Genomic DNA, 14755 nt, shown 5'->3' on the forward strand with positions numbered 1-14755 from the left:
CCATTTTTTACAACCCTCGCCTAGGGTTTAGCCAAAAAAAATTCATTTCTGAATCTCACTTCTACTTTCTTCTTCTTCTTCCTCAAAACCCTAAATCTCACAAACTAGGGTTTTAGCAGTATGTATCTCTACAGTCTCACTCTCCAGCAACCCACCGGCGTAATCTGTGCTATCAACGGCAGCTTTTCCGGCGGAAAAGTACAAGAAATCGTCGTCGCTCGTGGAAAAGTCCTTGACCTCCTTCGTCCCGATGATAATGGTAAGCTTCAAACTCTATTATCTGTTGAAATCTTCGGTGCTATACGTTCCTTAGCACAATTTCGGTTAACCGGTGCTCAAAAGGATTACATTGTAGTTGGGTCGGATTCAGGTAGGATAGTGATATTGGAGTATAATAAAGAGAAGAACTGTTTTGATAAAGTACATCAGGAGACTTTTGGTAAATCGGGTTGTAGGAGGATAGTTCCAGGTCAGTATTTGGCTATTGATCCGAAAGGTAGGGCTGTGATGATTGGTGCTTGTGAGAAGCAGAAGCTTGTGTATGTTTTGAATAGGGATACTGCAGCTAGGTTAACGATTTCGTCGCCTTTAGAAGCTCATAAGAGCCATACGATTACGTTTTCAATATGTGGGGTTGACTGTGGATTTGATAACCCGATATTTGCTGCAATTGAATTGGATTATTCGGAGGCAGATCAGGATCCGACAGGCCAAGCTGCAAATGAGGCTCAAAAGCATTTGACATTTTATGAATTAGATTTAGGACTTAATCATGTTTCGAGGAAGTGGTCTGAACAAGTCGATAATGGTGCTAATTTACTTGTTACTGTTCCTGGAGGAGGGGATGGTCCGAGTGGTGTGCTTGTTTGTGCGGAGAATTTTGTGATATATAAGAATCAGGGACACCCTGATGTTAGGGCTGTTATTCCCAGGAGGGTAGATTTGCCAGCAGAACGTGGAGTTTTGATTGTTTCGGCTGCTATGCATAAGCAGAAGACAATGTTTTTCTTTCTTTTGCAAACTGAATATGGAGATATCTTTAAGGTGACATTGGACCACGACAATGACAGGGTTAAGGAGTTAAAGATCAAGTATTTTGATACAATTCCGGTCACTTCTTCTCTGTGTGTGTTGAAGTCAGGGTTCCTCTTTGCTTCGTCAGAGTTTGGGAATCATGCGTTGTATCAGTTTCAGGCTATAGGAGATGATCCAGATGTTGAAGCTTCATCATCGACGTTAATGGAAACTGAAGAAGGTTTTCAACCTGTATTTTTCCAGCCAAGAAAGCTAAAGAATCTTGTTAGGATTGATCAGATTGAGAGCTTGATGCCAATCATGGACATGAAAATCGTAAATCTTTTTGAGGAAGAAACTCCACAAATATTTTCACTTTGTGGGAGGGGTCCTCGGTCTTCGTTGCGCATACTTAGGCCAGGTTTAGCTGTTAGTGAAATGGCTGTGTCACAACTTCCTGGTGTTCCAAGTGCTGTCTGGACTGTGAAAAAGAATGTTAATGATGAGTTTGATGCCTACATTGTTGTCTCTTTTGCGAATGCAACTCTTGTACTTTCTATTGGTGAGACAGTTGAAGAAGTTAGTGACAGTGGGTTTCTTGATACTACTCCATCTCTTTCTGTTTCATTGATTGGTGATGATTCGTTAATGCAAGTTCATCCCAGTGGTATAAGGCATATTAGAGAAGATGGCCGTATTAATGAATGGAGAACTCCTGGAAAGAGAACTATTGTCAAGGTTGGATCTAATAGACTTCAAGTGGTAATTGCACTAAGTGGAGGGGAGCTTATATATTTTGAAGTTGATATGACTGGCCAGTTGATGGAAGTTGAGAAGCATGAGATGTCAGGTGATGTAGCTTGTCTGGACATTGCCCCTGTTCCTGAGGGAAGACAAAGGTCCCGTTTCCTTGCAGTTGGATCATATGATAACACTATCCGTATCTTGTCGTTGGACCCTGATGACTGTATGCAGGTTCTGAGCCTGCAAAGTGTATCTTCACCGCCAGAGTCTCTCCTTTTTCTAGAAGTTCAGGCCTCTGTTGGTGGAGAGGATGGTGCAGATCACCCTGCCAGCCTTTTTCTTAATGCTGGTTTACAAAATGGAGTTTTATTCAGGACTGTGGTGGATATGAATGGTGGGCAGCTTTCAGATGCACGTTCACGTTTCTTGGGGCTTAGAGCCCCTAAGCTCTTCTCCATTGTTGTGAGAGGACGGCGTGCTATGCTCTGCCTATCAAGTAGACCATGGCTAGGTTACATACACCAAGGGCATTTTCTTTTGACACCTTTATCATATGAGAGTCTTGAATTTGCAGCCTCGTTTTCATCCGATCAATGTGCAGAAGGTGTTGTAGCGGTTGCAGGGGATGCGTTGAGGGTCTTCACAATAGAGAGATTGGGCGAGACTTTCAATGAAACAGCTATACCCTTAAGGTATACACCAAGAAGGTTTGTTCTTCAACCCAAAAAGAAGATGGTGATAATGATTGAGAGTGACCAGGGAGCATATACTGCAGAAGAGCGTGAAGCTGCCAAAAAAGAGTGCTTTGAGGCAGCTGGGAATGGTGAAAATGGAAATGCAGAACAAATGGAGAATGGTGAAGATGAGGATGGTAGTGATCCACTATCTGATGAACAATATGGTTATCCTAAGTCGGAGTCAGGAAGATGGGTTTCCTGCATCAGAGTCCTTGATCCAAGGACAACACAGACCACTTGTCTGCTAGAGCTTCAGGATAATGAGGCTGCATTTAGCATATGCACTGTTAATTTCCATGACAAGGAGCATGGAGCTCTGTTGGCTGTTGGTACTGCCAAGGGCCTCCAGTTTTGGCCCAAAAAATCGTTTGAAGCAGCATACATTCATATATACAAATTTAAAGAGGATGGGAAGGTCCTAGAGCTTTTGCATAAGACACAGGTAGATGGTGTGCCTCTTGCACTATGTCAGTTCCAAGGTAGACTGCTGGCTGGTATTGGGTCTGTCCTTAGGTTGTATGATTTGGGGAAGAAACGGCTGCTCCGAAAATGTGAGAACAAGCTATTCCCCAACTCGATCACAGCTATCCACACCTATCGTGATCGGATTTATGTTGGTGACATGCAAGAGGTATGACTATTATAAAATATTCTACCTTATACGTAAGAGGATTTAATTTAGTTATTTAAATTCTGTCTGAATACTATTTATTTGATGTTAATTGTGATAGAGAAGTTGTGTTCTGCCTTCTAGTCTAAAGACAGTTTTGAATCTAATGACTAGGTGGGGAAAAATCTAATGACTATACATTGGGAATTGAGTTATAGTGAGATTTTGCATGTGGAAGTTTTTGTATGAGTATTATTCAAAATTGAGGCAATAAAAATGGTTGGAAGAAATGTTACGAAGTATGAAATGATATATAGCTCTGCATTACATTGAGTAACCTCATCAAACTAGTGAAGTTCATAGATTCAAATAACTCTGAAATTAATATCCTTTTACTAAGTGAGTGAAGTTTTTTTAAATCATAGATTGAAGTTGCAACATAGGATTACTATTTGAAAGTTTTTTTAATTTCTCCGGTCTTGGAATAGAAAAATGAATCTTGGTTGCATGATGGTATGTTGTTCATCAACTTGCTAATTACGTCCATAATTACCTATGATTTTTCTTCGGATAATACTAATTTGCTATCAGAGTGATTGAATTGGCCTTTCAAATCCATAGAACGTTGACTGATTGTTAGGTTAGATAATTTTTAAAGGAACATTTCTTCGCATTTTCTGTAAAAGTTAGTCTTCTTTGATGTCATATTTATGAAGTTGTGGTTTCAACTAACCTGCTCCAATTTTTCACTTCTTACAGTCATTCCACTACTGTAAGTACAGGCGTGATGAAAATCAACTGTACATATTTGCTGATGACACGGTCCCGAGATGGCTAACTGCAGCACAGCATGTAGATTTTGACACTGTGGCAGGAGCTGATAAGTTTGGGAATATCTACTTTGTGCGATTATCTCAGGACGTTTCAGATGAGATTGAAGAAGATCCTACTGGTGGAAAAATAAAATGGGAGCAGGGGAAGCTGAATGGAGCCCCAAATAAGCTTGAGGAAATAGTACAATTTCATGTTGGTGATGTGGTCTCTTGCTTGCAAAAGGCATCACTTATTCCAGGAGGGGGCGAATGTATAATCTACGGGACTGTGATGGGGAGTGTTGGGGCAATGCTTCCATTTACATCGAGGGATGATGTTGACTTCTTCTCTCATTTGGAGATGCATTTGAGGCAGGAGTTCCCACCGTTGTGTGGCAGGGATCACATGGCCTACAGATCTGCCTACTTCCCTGTTAAGGTAGGATTGTACTTGCTCAATCAGCTATTTCCTTAATGTTCCAATGTGAAAAGCGGTATCCTACTTAGTTTGTCATTCTAATAGGTAGCAGAGATGCACTAGTGTAGTAAGTGAATACAAATGATTTTACATGGGAAACTAACTTTGATGCTGAAGCTAAATTGTCTTTAGCTACTTTACGAAACTTGGTTGGTAGGAAGGTGACTTGATCTTCCCTAGGTCACAATTAAAATGTTCCACATATTAAAATCTCTAGTTGCTCCAGAACAAAAATTTGGATCATCAAATCCGTGAGCAGTTTAGGAATGAAAAATGTGCTCGTACTACATGGATTGTAAGTGGTCGCATCCTCCAAGCTTTATCCTGATAAGTGTAACTTTTTCATGCATGGATATGCCTTATATTTTTTGAAGATGAGCAATTTAGTGGCCTTGTGTATGTTCCTGTTTTTCTTGATTTCACTTTTTTGGAACTGTTGTACATGCTTTGAACAAAAGGGAGTTCTAAGTTGTCACGTTCTGTCTCTATGTCTACCAGGCTGATTTTTGTTGCTAGTTGCATTTTTTATTGTTGAAATACGAAGTTCTAGTGAAACTGCTACAAGTTTCAGTTTTGACTAATTACAACTAGATTACAGGGTATTGCTGAGAGTCTATGCTCTTTCCATTTCATATAGTTAAAATCAGCTTTGATTGTGCAATCCTTAGTTCATGTTTGAAGATAACAGTGAGATGTTGGGACCATTTTGCAGGATGTAATAGATGGAGACTTGTGTGAACAATTCCCAACCTTGCCCATGGATATGCAGCGCAAAATTGCAGATGAGTTGGATAGGACACCAGGCGAAATTCTGAAAAAGCTTGAAGAAATAAGAAACAAAATTATTTGAGAACATGTTTAGATGAAGGTAGACTCCCGTCTTTAAATATTATAGCTTTTGCATGGCAGTCATATTTGATATTTTTGGGGATAACCATTGTGTCCAAGTAAGTTTTCATGTGCTTTGACTAATCCACCAAGTACTTGTTACCTTCTATCATCATGTGTTCAAGTAACTTTTTCAGACACGTGAGAAGAATTCTCCAGTGTACTAGAATTTGGACCTTGTTCCCCAAGTTGTTATTCCAACTCTTCAACCCTTAAGCTGCACCTTCAAAGGTTGTTACTCATAGTTAATATAGTTGATTGTCTACTAAAAGAAAAAAAGGTTTGGAGAATTTAGTTTTCAAATCTAGCTCATCTGCTCCGACCTTGGTAGGCATGATTGTCTTGGCAAGCTGTATTTATGAATTAAACAAGCAGTTCAGTAGGTAGGTAGAGGTGTACACAAGCTTGCTCTGGACACCACATATATCGAAAAGGAAAACAAGGAGGGAGTTTAGGTTTTTAGAAGCTTTCTCTATATAATTTATGGCTTGGAAACATGATCAAGTTTTGCCTTTGTGATCAATCAATTTAATTGTGTTGTCAATCAAGTAATGCATCAATATGCCCTTTGTTAACAGATACTCGAACACATCTCTGTGATGGCAAATAATGTCTTGTTTCTATTTGGCACATTAACATGCCATTTGCCTAGAAGCACAAAGAGACTAGTATGTGTTATGAAACTGTGTCATTTTTTTTTCTTTTATGGTAATTGATCAAACCACTCAAAATTGATTTTTTTTTAATGACTAGGTGATGATTTTAGTCGTATCCAAGCCAAGGGACACTCACGTGGCATAAGAAGGTGTGCTACAGAGAGCTATGGATGTTCCATTTGATTTGAGCTTTTGTAGATGCAAGAAAAGGGACCAGCATGCGCTCCAAGCTGTTGCTCACTATAGACGTATTTGAAGAAACGAAGCGGAGTGAATCATTGCCCAGCTTCTCTGTTGTAATTATGCTGTAGCGTAGCCTAGTCTTTTCAACTGATTTTTTTACCAAATTGCCCGTTAACTGAATTATGTATTTCCAGTTTGTGTCCATGAAAAATGTAGTCACGATGCAGAGATTGAATACTTGCTTTAAATTTGTGAAGGTCTCTTCTACTGATGGGTTTTCGTAGTCTTTAAGGGTGAGGTAATGACGTGCGATATCCCTAAAAGTGTCTGACCTTGAATTTTTGTCCTCGTTTTATAAATCACGAAGATGAAAAAAAAATCATGCAGAAGAACTTTTGTTGCTCTTCAGACATGATATTTTAGGGTCGTTTATGAACTTGACTTGCTTTATGATTCTGCAGTCTTGTGAAACAAAGTTATTCGATATTTGTGTTGATGGGAGATGACAATTAACTTATGGAATTAATCAAGGTGCGCACAAAGTCCGAACATGGTTATCAAGTTACTACAGTCTACATATTGTCGTCTCTCTTAAGAATCATATATATCATCTCCCTACTTCTTTGTGAAGTCGTATTGACATGATTTTAATATAGTCGCAGAAATATCATGATATGTTTTAAAAGCTAAATTTCAAAGGTCTTTCAACTTAAAACTCCGTAACTAATCAAGTATTATCATGCTTGGAAAGTTAGCAAATTCATTTTTATAAACACATTAACCAGTTAACAAATCAACACATCTTGTGAAGTTTGTAAACTCAACACACTCTTCTTCTTTTTCTTTGTTTTACAAGAAGACATCAAATACTTACTACTACCACAACCTTATTGGAAGGTCCATTTAACTAACTGCTCATCTTTGGTAAAATTTGATCATTTGCTTGCTTTTGTTGCCTCTCTAGCCTTGAGTTACCCATGCTTATTTTCTCCTTGAGCCACACTACGATGTCCGAGAACACAATCTCTCTGTTCTCGGGGAATTCACCGTAGGAGAGGGAATGCCACATCCCGGGGTACAACTTGAAGCTCTTGTCGATGCTCGATGCCTTTTCGTGGAGAAGTTTGCTTACAGATGGATCAGTAACAATGTCATTTTCACCATGAACAATGAAAAATGGCAATGTGACTTCTTCAAGTCTTTGTTCTAAATCCATGCTGACTGTAAGTAGTTGGTGAGCTGTTTGTAGCCTGGGCTTACCCTTGTAGCAATGAGGATTGTTTCTAATCTGCAGTCACAAGCAAGTTGAGGTCAGTTATATGAATTTTTACTAGTCGTATTACTTCATATTAACTATGCAAAAATGCGCGATTCGGATGAGTTTAGATGAAATAGCGGTCACTGACCACTTTTCGGCCTTGTCTTTGAAAAATAGTCATTGTTGTGAAATTTCAAATTCAGGAGGTGAAACTCCATGACATTATGATGGAGTTTCATGAATTTGAAATTCTATGGTAATGACTTTTTTTATGACAGTGATGTCCGGACTAGTTTTCGCATACCCCGACTAATTTTACAGGATACCTACCACCAGCAACAGGAACTAGGTAACTTTGTCCACCAAAGCTAGGACAGACTATAACAATGATTGTTTTTCAATTACATGAGTGACTATTTGTGAAATTTAACCATTTAAATGAGTCACTTTTAAATTCTGACAAAATAAAGCCAGTTAGACTGATTATATTTTCATGAATTAATTTTATCGCGTAAAAAGAAATGGGGTAAAGTTGGTACCTCTTTTCTAACTTCAGGGTCTCTAAATGCTGAATCAACAATATCTTGAGTTGGAACTATTTTCCAAGTTGGGATAAAGTTGCAAAGTTTGGTCAAAACACTTATCACCATTGGATGTGGCCTCAAATCATCTGCAATCTGTTTGAAAAAAAAAATATTGAAACATCAATAAAAACATAGCACACAAATTTCAAAAAAAAATGTGAAAAAAATTATTCAGATTTTTGTTTGCATAATGCAATAACAAAGTTCAAATCAATGACATGCGTCTAATTCATACATAACTAACAAACAAGGGAATACACTTTGAAATGTGTGCTAGCATCATGTGTTTCCTTTTTTTACCTTCGTTTATAACTAAAATATCTCTCGAGGATTAGTGGGGTATGATGACTCAAAACTGAGTCTATAATAAACTCGTCTTTTACTCTTCCTTAGTTAAATAAATACCAAATTGTTATCTATGGCAAAATTCATATCTATTGACGTGTATTTAATTCACACATCACATGGAAAATATTTTTTATTATTTGAGAGAAAAAAGATTACTTAATTTGCATTATGATATTTTCCACATTGTTTTCCATAGGAGAACAAACATAACCAAACCAAACAAACTTTAAACTAATTTCAATAATTGTGGATATTATCAAAGCTTGTTTCCATAAAGTTAGTAAAATGTCAATTTAAAACAAAAATATAAAATAATAATAATAATTGAAGGTTTAGTACTAATTCAACTATTATGCAAATCAAGTTTGTTTTCATGGAGTTAGTAAAGTGTCAAATTAAAACCAGAATTTATCCAATCTTTCATGAACAAAAGTACCTAATAACTATTGATAGTGATAAGTGACATATGTCATGTGAACTTAGTTCAACGCGCATAAACTTAACCTAGATACCATGATCATTTAAAAAAAAAAACAGAATAGTCATATTACTGAAAATAAAATCATCATTAGGAATTGAAATTTTTGGTACTAATTTGACAAAACATATATACATCAAGTCCTTTTCATATAGAGTTAGTAAAGTGTAAATGGTTGCAACAATATCCACGTTGCAACATTCAAATTCAAGTAAAAATATATTCTTTCAATCTTCTAAAAATAAACTATCATGAACGAGTCAAGTTCAACTATATGAATTTTTACTGTACATTTACGTTCATTTAATTTCATTATGATAATGTATAAAATAAAGTGTTATTAACCCCCACCCACGCACCCCACCCCCCAAAAAAATTCCATGTATGATGTAACTATGACCATTTCTTAGCAAGGGACCAAATAATAAAAAACTGAAAACGACCATTTTTTAATTTCATTAAAAATTTATCAGATTTGACCAAAATACTGAGTAAAACAATTTGCTTTTCCGTTAAACAAACCTGCTTGCACGTTCTAATTAATTTGGTCAAAACACCAACAATTTTTTTTATTATTTATTAAAAAAACACAAGTTGGAAATAAAAAACCGATTATAGGAATCTTGAGGTAGGCCGCGATTTGTTCAGAAATTGAGTTGGAATTTTGAATTTATGATTCTTGATTTTTAAGAAAAATCGACTTATTGAATTTTGAATAATTACTTTCTATATATATCAAGAAGATTGTTTAACATAAAAATAAAGCCACGTTAAAGTTTTTAGATTCGATCGAACTCGAAAATAAAACGTACCTTACACATTGGAGCAATTAAAACAGCACCATCCCAAAATTCAGGTTTTTTTCTGTGTAAAAGTAGAACCACAGCTCCTCCCATCGATTCTCCCATCAATATTCTCATCTTTTTTTTATTTTCCTTCCTTTCTGCATTTATTCGAAAAATAAAAAGTCAAACCCAAAAATGACCAAAAATAAATTCCAACAAAAAAGGAATGAAAATAAATAAACACATGGCTTCTATAAAGAGACAATTTAATTGGGTTTTAGTAAAGAAAACTATTTCAAGATTCTTTACGTATCAGTATAATTTATCTTGTTATAGTAAACTATGAGTCAATATAATAAGATTACCAAAAATCGCAATGAAATAGTAAAGTACTCTAATTTTGACCAAAGATTTCAGATTCGATTCGAATCTTATCAATGATATCATTTGATCATAGGAAATGTTTCTTTCCTAAAAGTCAAACTTTTCAACACAAATTTGATTTAATCAAATGTGAAACAAAAAAATATTTACCAGAAATTTTGGAATAATGATCAAAACAATCATCAACAAGAGCATCAAAGCTATTAACATATCCTTGAAGTCCTTCTGATTTTCCATGTCCTTCATAATCAATTCCATAAACTCCAAATCCTGATTTCGCCAATCGCATTCCAGCATCTATTTTTTTTTTTTTTTAAAATCAAATATTAATATCAATAACCAAATATACAAAAAAAAAAAAAAACAATAATAACAACTGTCTGAAAAAGATAGAGTGTACATAGTCCTACAGACTATTAACTATTTCTGATAGACACTCGATCCATATATACAATAACAACACACTCCATATAATCTCAAGTCTGAAAAAGATGGAGTGTACACAATCCGCACTTTTACCCCTAAGGTAAAGAGACTGTTTTAGATAAATTCTCGACCCAATATAAGAAATTATTACCTTTCATTGACATACTACACTCCATGGCATATCCATGACAGAGGAAAATCAAAGCTTTTGGTTCACAATCTTTTGGGACCCAATTACATGTAAACAACTTCATTCCTCTTGAATTCAATATAAATTCCTGTTAAATTTTTAAAAAAAATATTAAAACATAAAATCAAAAAAAATCTTATGAAAAATGACAATAAAGATTCTTGACTTACCTCTTCATATCTAACAGTCTCATATTCATTAGCCTGTCGTAAAATTAAAAAAAAAAAAACTTACATTAAAAATCAACAATAAAATTAAAAAAAATTAAAGAACCAGAAAAAAAAACTCACCATGATGAACTAAATCAGCAAAGGAAGAACAACAATGAATTTATTTATACTATATGAATCGAATATTTGGTAAGTAATATATATTTGGATATTATTTGAAGAGATAATATCTAAAATCTATTTCTATCTATATATTTATTTAATAATATATAGATAGAAAAATCCTAATGGGAGAAGAAAATTGGAGTTTTATTTAGTAGAAGAAGAAGAAGTATGAGAAAAAATTGTGAAGAGATAGTAAGGTATTTATAAAAAAATAATAATATTATAGTCCTATTTAGTTTATGAAAAGGAAAGCCAGGTCAGCATATATATCTATATTCTAAGACGGCTAATTTGGGTAGTAAGGGTATAATTGTCTTTCTTCCCCTTTTTATTATTTAATATAGTTTTTGCACCAGTTGGATTCTGCTTTAAATATTCCAAAAAAAAAATTGTATTATTTTTTATTTTCAAGTGGTTTAACAAGTACGTAATACAACCGGCTAATTTTATTTTATTTTTGTTAACTAGTAATATAGTATATAATCCCTCCGTCTCAATTTAAGTGTATTTTCTTTCTTTTTTTGGTTTATACCCCCCCCCCCTCCCCCACAAAAAAAAAACCAATGTTTCTATATTTGATAAAATTTTCAATTTCTTGTACGATAAGTTTAATATCATAAAATTTAAATGATTATACACTTCTTTAATTTAAAATCACAAGATTTGAAAATCTTCTTTTTCCCCTTAATTTTCGTGTTCAGTCAAAGAAAAATACTTAAATTTCGTGTTTAATCAAATTAAGATGCTTTTAGGTTATTTATTTTATTTTATTTTTAGTAAGAAAAAACCGTTAAATATAGAGTAGTTTTTCTAAAGGAGAAACCATTGGTGGTCCTTCTTGCATTCGATTGACTTGGTTCGAAATGATGTGCTAAACTTTTGCAAGAAATTTCGAAAAAAATAGATAATTCTATTTATTTATTTTTTGCAAAATATAACGAGATTTTACTCTATATAGATATACGAGTATCGAAATTGCTACTTAAGGCGAGTTTACCTCTTTTTTTTCTAGAAGAAAAGGCCAACAAAATAGCCAACGATCTTTACCTTGCTCCAATAATCATTACTTTCACCATATTCTTTAATATATTTTTCTCTTGTTTTAATTAGATAAAACTATTGATATCAAAGTATTAAAGAAGAAAAATGATTAAAATTTATTCACATTAAATATATTTGTATTATGAATTGATAAGTTATACTAAGCTTTTTAAAAATAAATATCAAACATCAGTAAAAAAATTAGAAAAGATCCCATTGTCTTGTTATTCACCTTTTTAATTAAAAAATCAAAATTCTATAGATTCCACTTTAATTTTAGGCCCCATTTGCTTAGCTCTTTTTCAAACCCTTAGAACCACACAAATAAACATATGTTTATACATGTGATAAAAATGTTGAATTATATTTATTTCGTAGAATGAAGTAGCATTATTATTATTATTATTATTATTATTATATATATATAGTATGAATCCTGATTTTGTTAAGGAAAAATCAAAATAATATATAATCCATTGATATGAAGGAATTGAGATCTTCAATCCCATAAGTGACTTATAATTTATGTTGTTCAGACTACTTTAAAATATTTTTTTTGAATAAATATCGAATATAGCAAATACAAAATTCGAGCAACAGACTATTAATATCTAGATTATACTAATATAAGTGATCAATTAACCAATAGTTACGTTTTAAATAGTCAACTACATATTTGGAGATGGATCCCAAATTCTCGTGCCATTCTTCTTGATTATTATTTTTTTCCTAAAAAAAATGTGTCCACAATTTTGGTAAATTTTTTTTATCAATCTTTGTTTCTTTTTTTTTTTTTTTGGTAATTAGTCAATGAATGTACATGTCATATGTCGTAAGCATTATAGCAAAGATGCAAACTATTTAAGGCAATATCATTTAACAATATTTACATAAATTTAATATTAAAACTTATAAATACTAAGATTGTGGTGAAATAGTAAGTAATCTCTAATTTTTAATCAGAGTCTCGCAAATTATTTTCAATATAAGACTTTTCAATATAAATTCAAATTCGTTGAACCTCAAAACGAATATCGAATACCTGGCGAAAAACAAAAGAAAACTTATATACATGACACATTCAAACTTGTTTTAAAATATGAAAGTATTAGACTATTTGTAAAGGGCGGTTATTTACTTAAAACTTGTACTTATTAGTCTTAAGACGCGATTTATTATACATGGAGAATATCACTTTTGGTCCCTTTGTTATTGGTAAATTTTGCTATTAATTCTTATAATATATTATTTAATATGTTTAATCTTTGATTAACTAAGATAAATGTTTTTAACCCCTCTATGTAGGAAATGTGATATATTTGGACTATTAGTAAATATATATTACTAATAAATATAGGATAATAATATAAATATTATAAATGTGTAATTAAATACGTACTTTTTTTGTGAATATTCATCAACAAAAGAATTAAAATTATACCTTTGCCACAAGTCAAACAAACTACACTTGCACTTTAATTTAATCCCACCCCACCTATCTAGTAGGTCATAACACAATTTAATAAATGTAACATCTTATATTATATTATTCCACACTATATGTACACGGTCACAACTTTCAATTAATAGCTATTGGATTACTTTTTCAGCGTTGACGATTTTTCCATCACTTTTATTTGTTCAGTATATTTTTTAATAAATTACTTTTAAGTTGAGAAAGTATTACTAATAATTTTTTGAAATTGCATTGTTTCTTTTCCTGAATTTTGACTTTACAAAGTCAGAAATTGAATCATCAATGCCATAATTAAAATGCATGGATTAATTTAGAATTATTATATTGATATGCATCAATAAAGCAATATCCAAATTTTAATTTCTTTTCATATATATTTGTTGACTAAATTAGGATAAGATATTAATTATGCATGCACTTTCTCTAGAAGAGATGATATTTTTGGCTACAAATTAATGGTCAATCAACTAGTCTTTGCATCACTTTCTTGACTTTTTTCCTTATATACACAACTATATATTCATATGGTAACATATAGTAGTAATTAATATTTTTTCATAAAGATATATTTTATTTTTAATTTTATCATGTTGATAATAAGATAGACAAACTATTCTAGATATTTATTTTTGAATCAATGAAAATGCTATCAGTAGAGGCGAATTTAAGGTATTGAAGGGTCACTCAAACTCCTTCCGTAAAATATTAAATGGTAGATATAAGATAATTTTTAAATTTATGTATATATAGAAATTTTGAACCTCTTAAACATAAAATTAGAGGGGCTCAAAAAATTCATCTTGATATTCCAAGTTCTAATCTCAAGCATGATAAAATTTATGCTAGTCGGTCGTCTCATATTTTTTTAACCAAATTTAAATTTTGTTTTATATATTTATATATCTCAAATTACTTGAAAGTATTTATGAATAACTTTTTCATGAATGATGAATTTTGTTTAATAATTTTTTTTTGTAAATTATATACTATAGATATCATTCAATTAAGAGTTTTCTTCATTTTACTCTATATATTGATAGTTATCATTTCGATTTTTTTCTTGCAATTCTTTTCTGGATAAATTCATTTTTTTGAGTTGAGAGTATATTTGACGCTATAGAGATATAAATAAAATTTGTATATATTTTATTTTTTTCAGACTTCACTATTACGCTGAGTATAATATTTGGTTAAGAGTTGAGACAATTTTTTACTAAAATTCTATATTTTCCAACTTGCTTACAATAAATATATTATACTAACATCATATACATTCTATTATTTGATAGACTCCAAAAAGGAATATGTCAGCATAACATTAAATATC

General features: G+C 32.7%; 3 protein-coding genes across 5 annotated transcripts in view; 2 read left to right on the plus strand and 1 right to left on the minus strand.

Annotated features, from left to right (window-relative positions):
- Positions 1-14755, plus strand: part of LOC125818561 (histone H4) — a 400968-nt gene that overhangs the window by 168206 nt on the left and 218007 nt on the right. The window lies entirely within an intron of this gene.
- LOC125818537 (spliceosome-associated protein 130 A) overlaps positions 40-14755 on the plus strand; it is a 201231-nt gene continuing 186515 nt past the window's right edge. Inside the window, exons 1-4 of one of the 2 annotated variants that reach the window (XR_007442405.1) lie at positions 40-3126; positions 3865-4356; positions 5108-5263; positions 6050-6089. Coding sequence is in view for 1 of the 2 variants with exons in the window: in XM_049498022.1 (XP_049353979.1) it covers positions 121-3126; positions 3865-4356; positions 5108-5245 (3636 nt within the window). In the remaining variant the exon portion in view is untranslated. Of the gene's footprint in view, positions 3127-3864; positions 4357-5107; positions 5264-6036; positions 6351-14755 lie in introns of those variants that run through there. The other variant, XM_049498022.1, reaches the window with a different exon arrangement.
- Positions 6874-14755, minus strand: part of LOC125818553 (caffeoylshikimate esterase-like) — a 271599-nt gene continuing 263717 nt past the window's right edge. Inside the window, exons 2-8 of one of the 2 annotated variants that reach the window (XM_049498043.1) lie at positions 10866-10935; positions 10746-10778; positions 10537-10663; positions 10110-10256; positions 9603-9733; positions 7920-8057; positions 6874-7410 (exon numbers count right to left, since the gene is read on the minus strand). In XM_049498043.1, the coding sequence (XP_049354000.1) occupies positions 7030-7410; positions 7920-8057; positions 9603-9733; positions 10110-10256; positions 10537-10663; positions 10746-10778; positions 10866-10868 (960 nt within the window). In that variant the 5' untranslated portion in view covers positions 10869-10935 and the 3' untranslated portion in view covers positions 6874-7029. Of the gene's footprint in view, positions 7411-7919; positions 8058-9602; positions 9734-10109; positions 10257-10536; positions 10664-10745; positions 10779-10865; positions 11079-14755 lie in introns of those variants that run through there. The other variant, XM_049498042.1, reaches the window with a different exon arrangement.

Source organism: Solanum verrucosum, unplaced genomic scaffold (assembly GCF_900185275.1).
Source record: "Solanum verrucosum unplaced genomic scaffold, falcon-dt-bn FXZP01000252.1, whole genome shotgun sequence".
NCBI classification, from domain to species: Eukaryota; Viridiplantae; Streptophyta; class Magnoliopsida; order Solanales; family Solanaceae; genus Solanum; species Solanum verrucosum.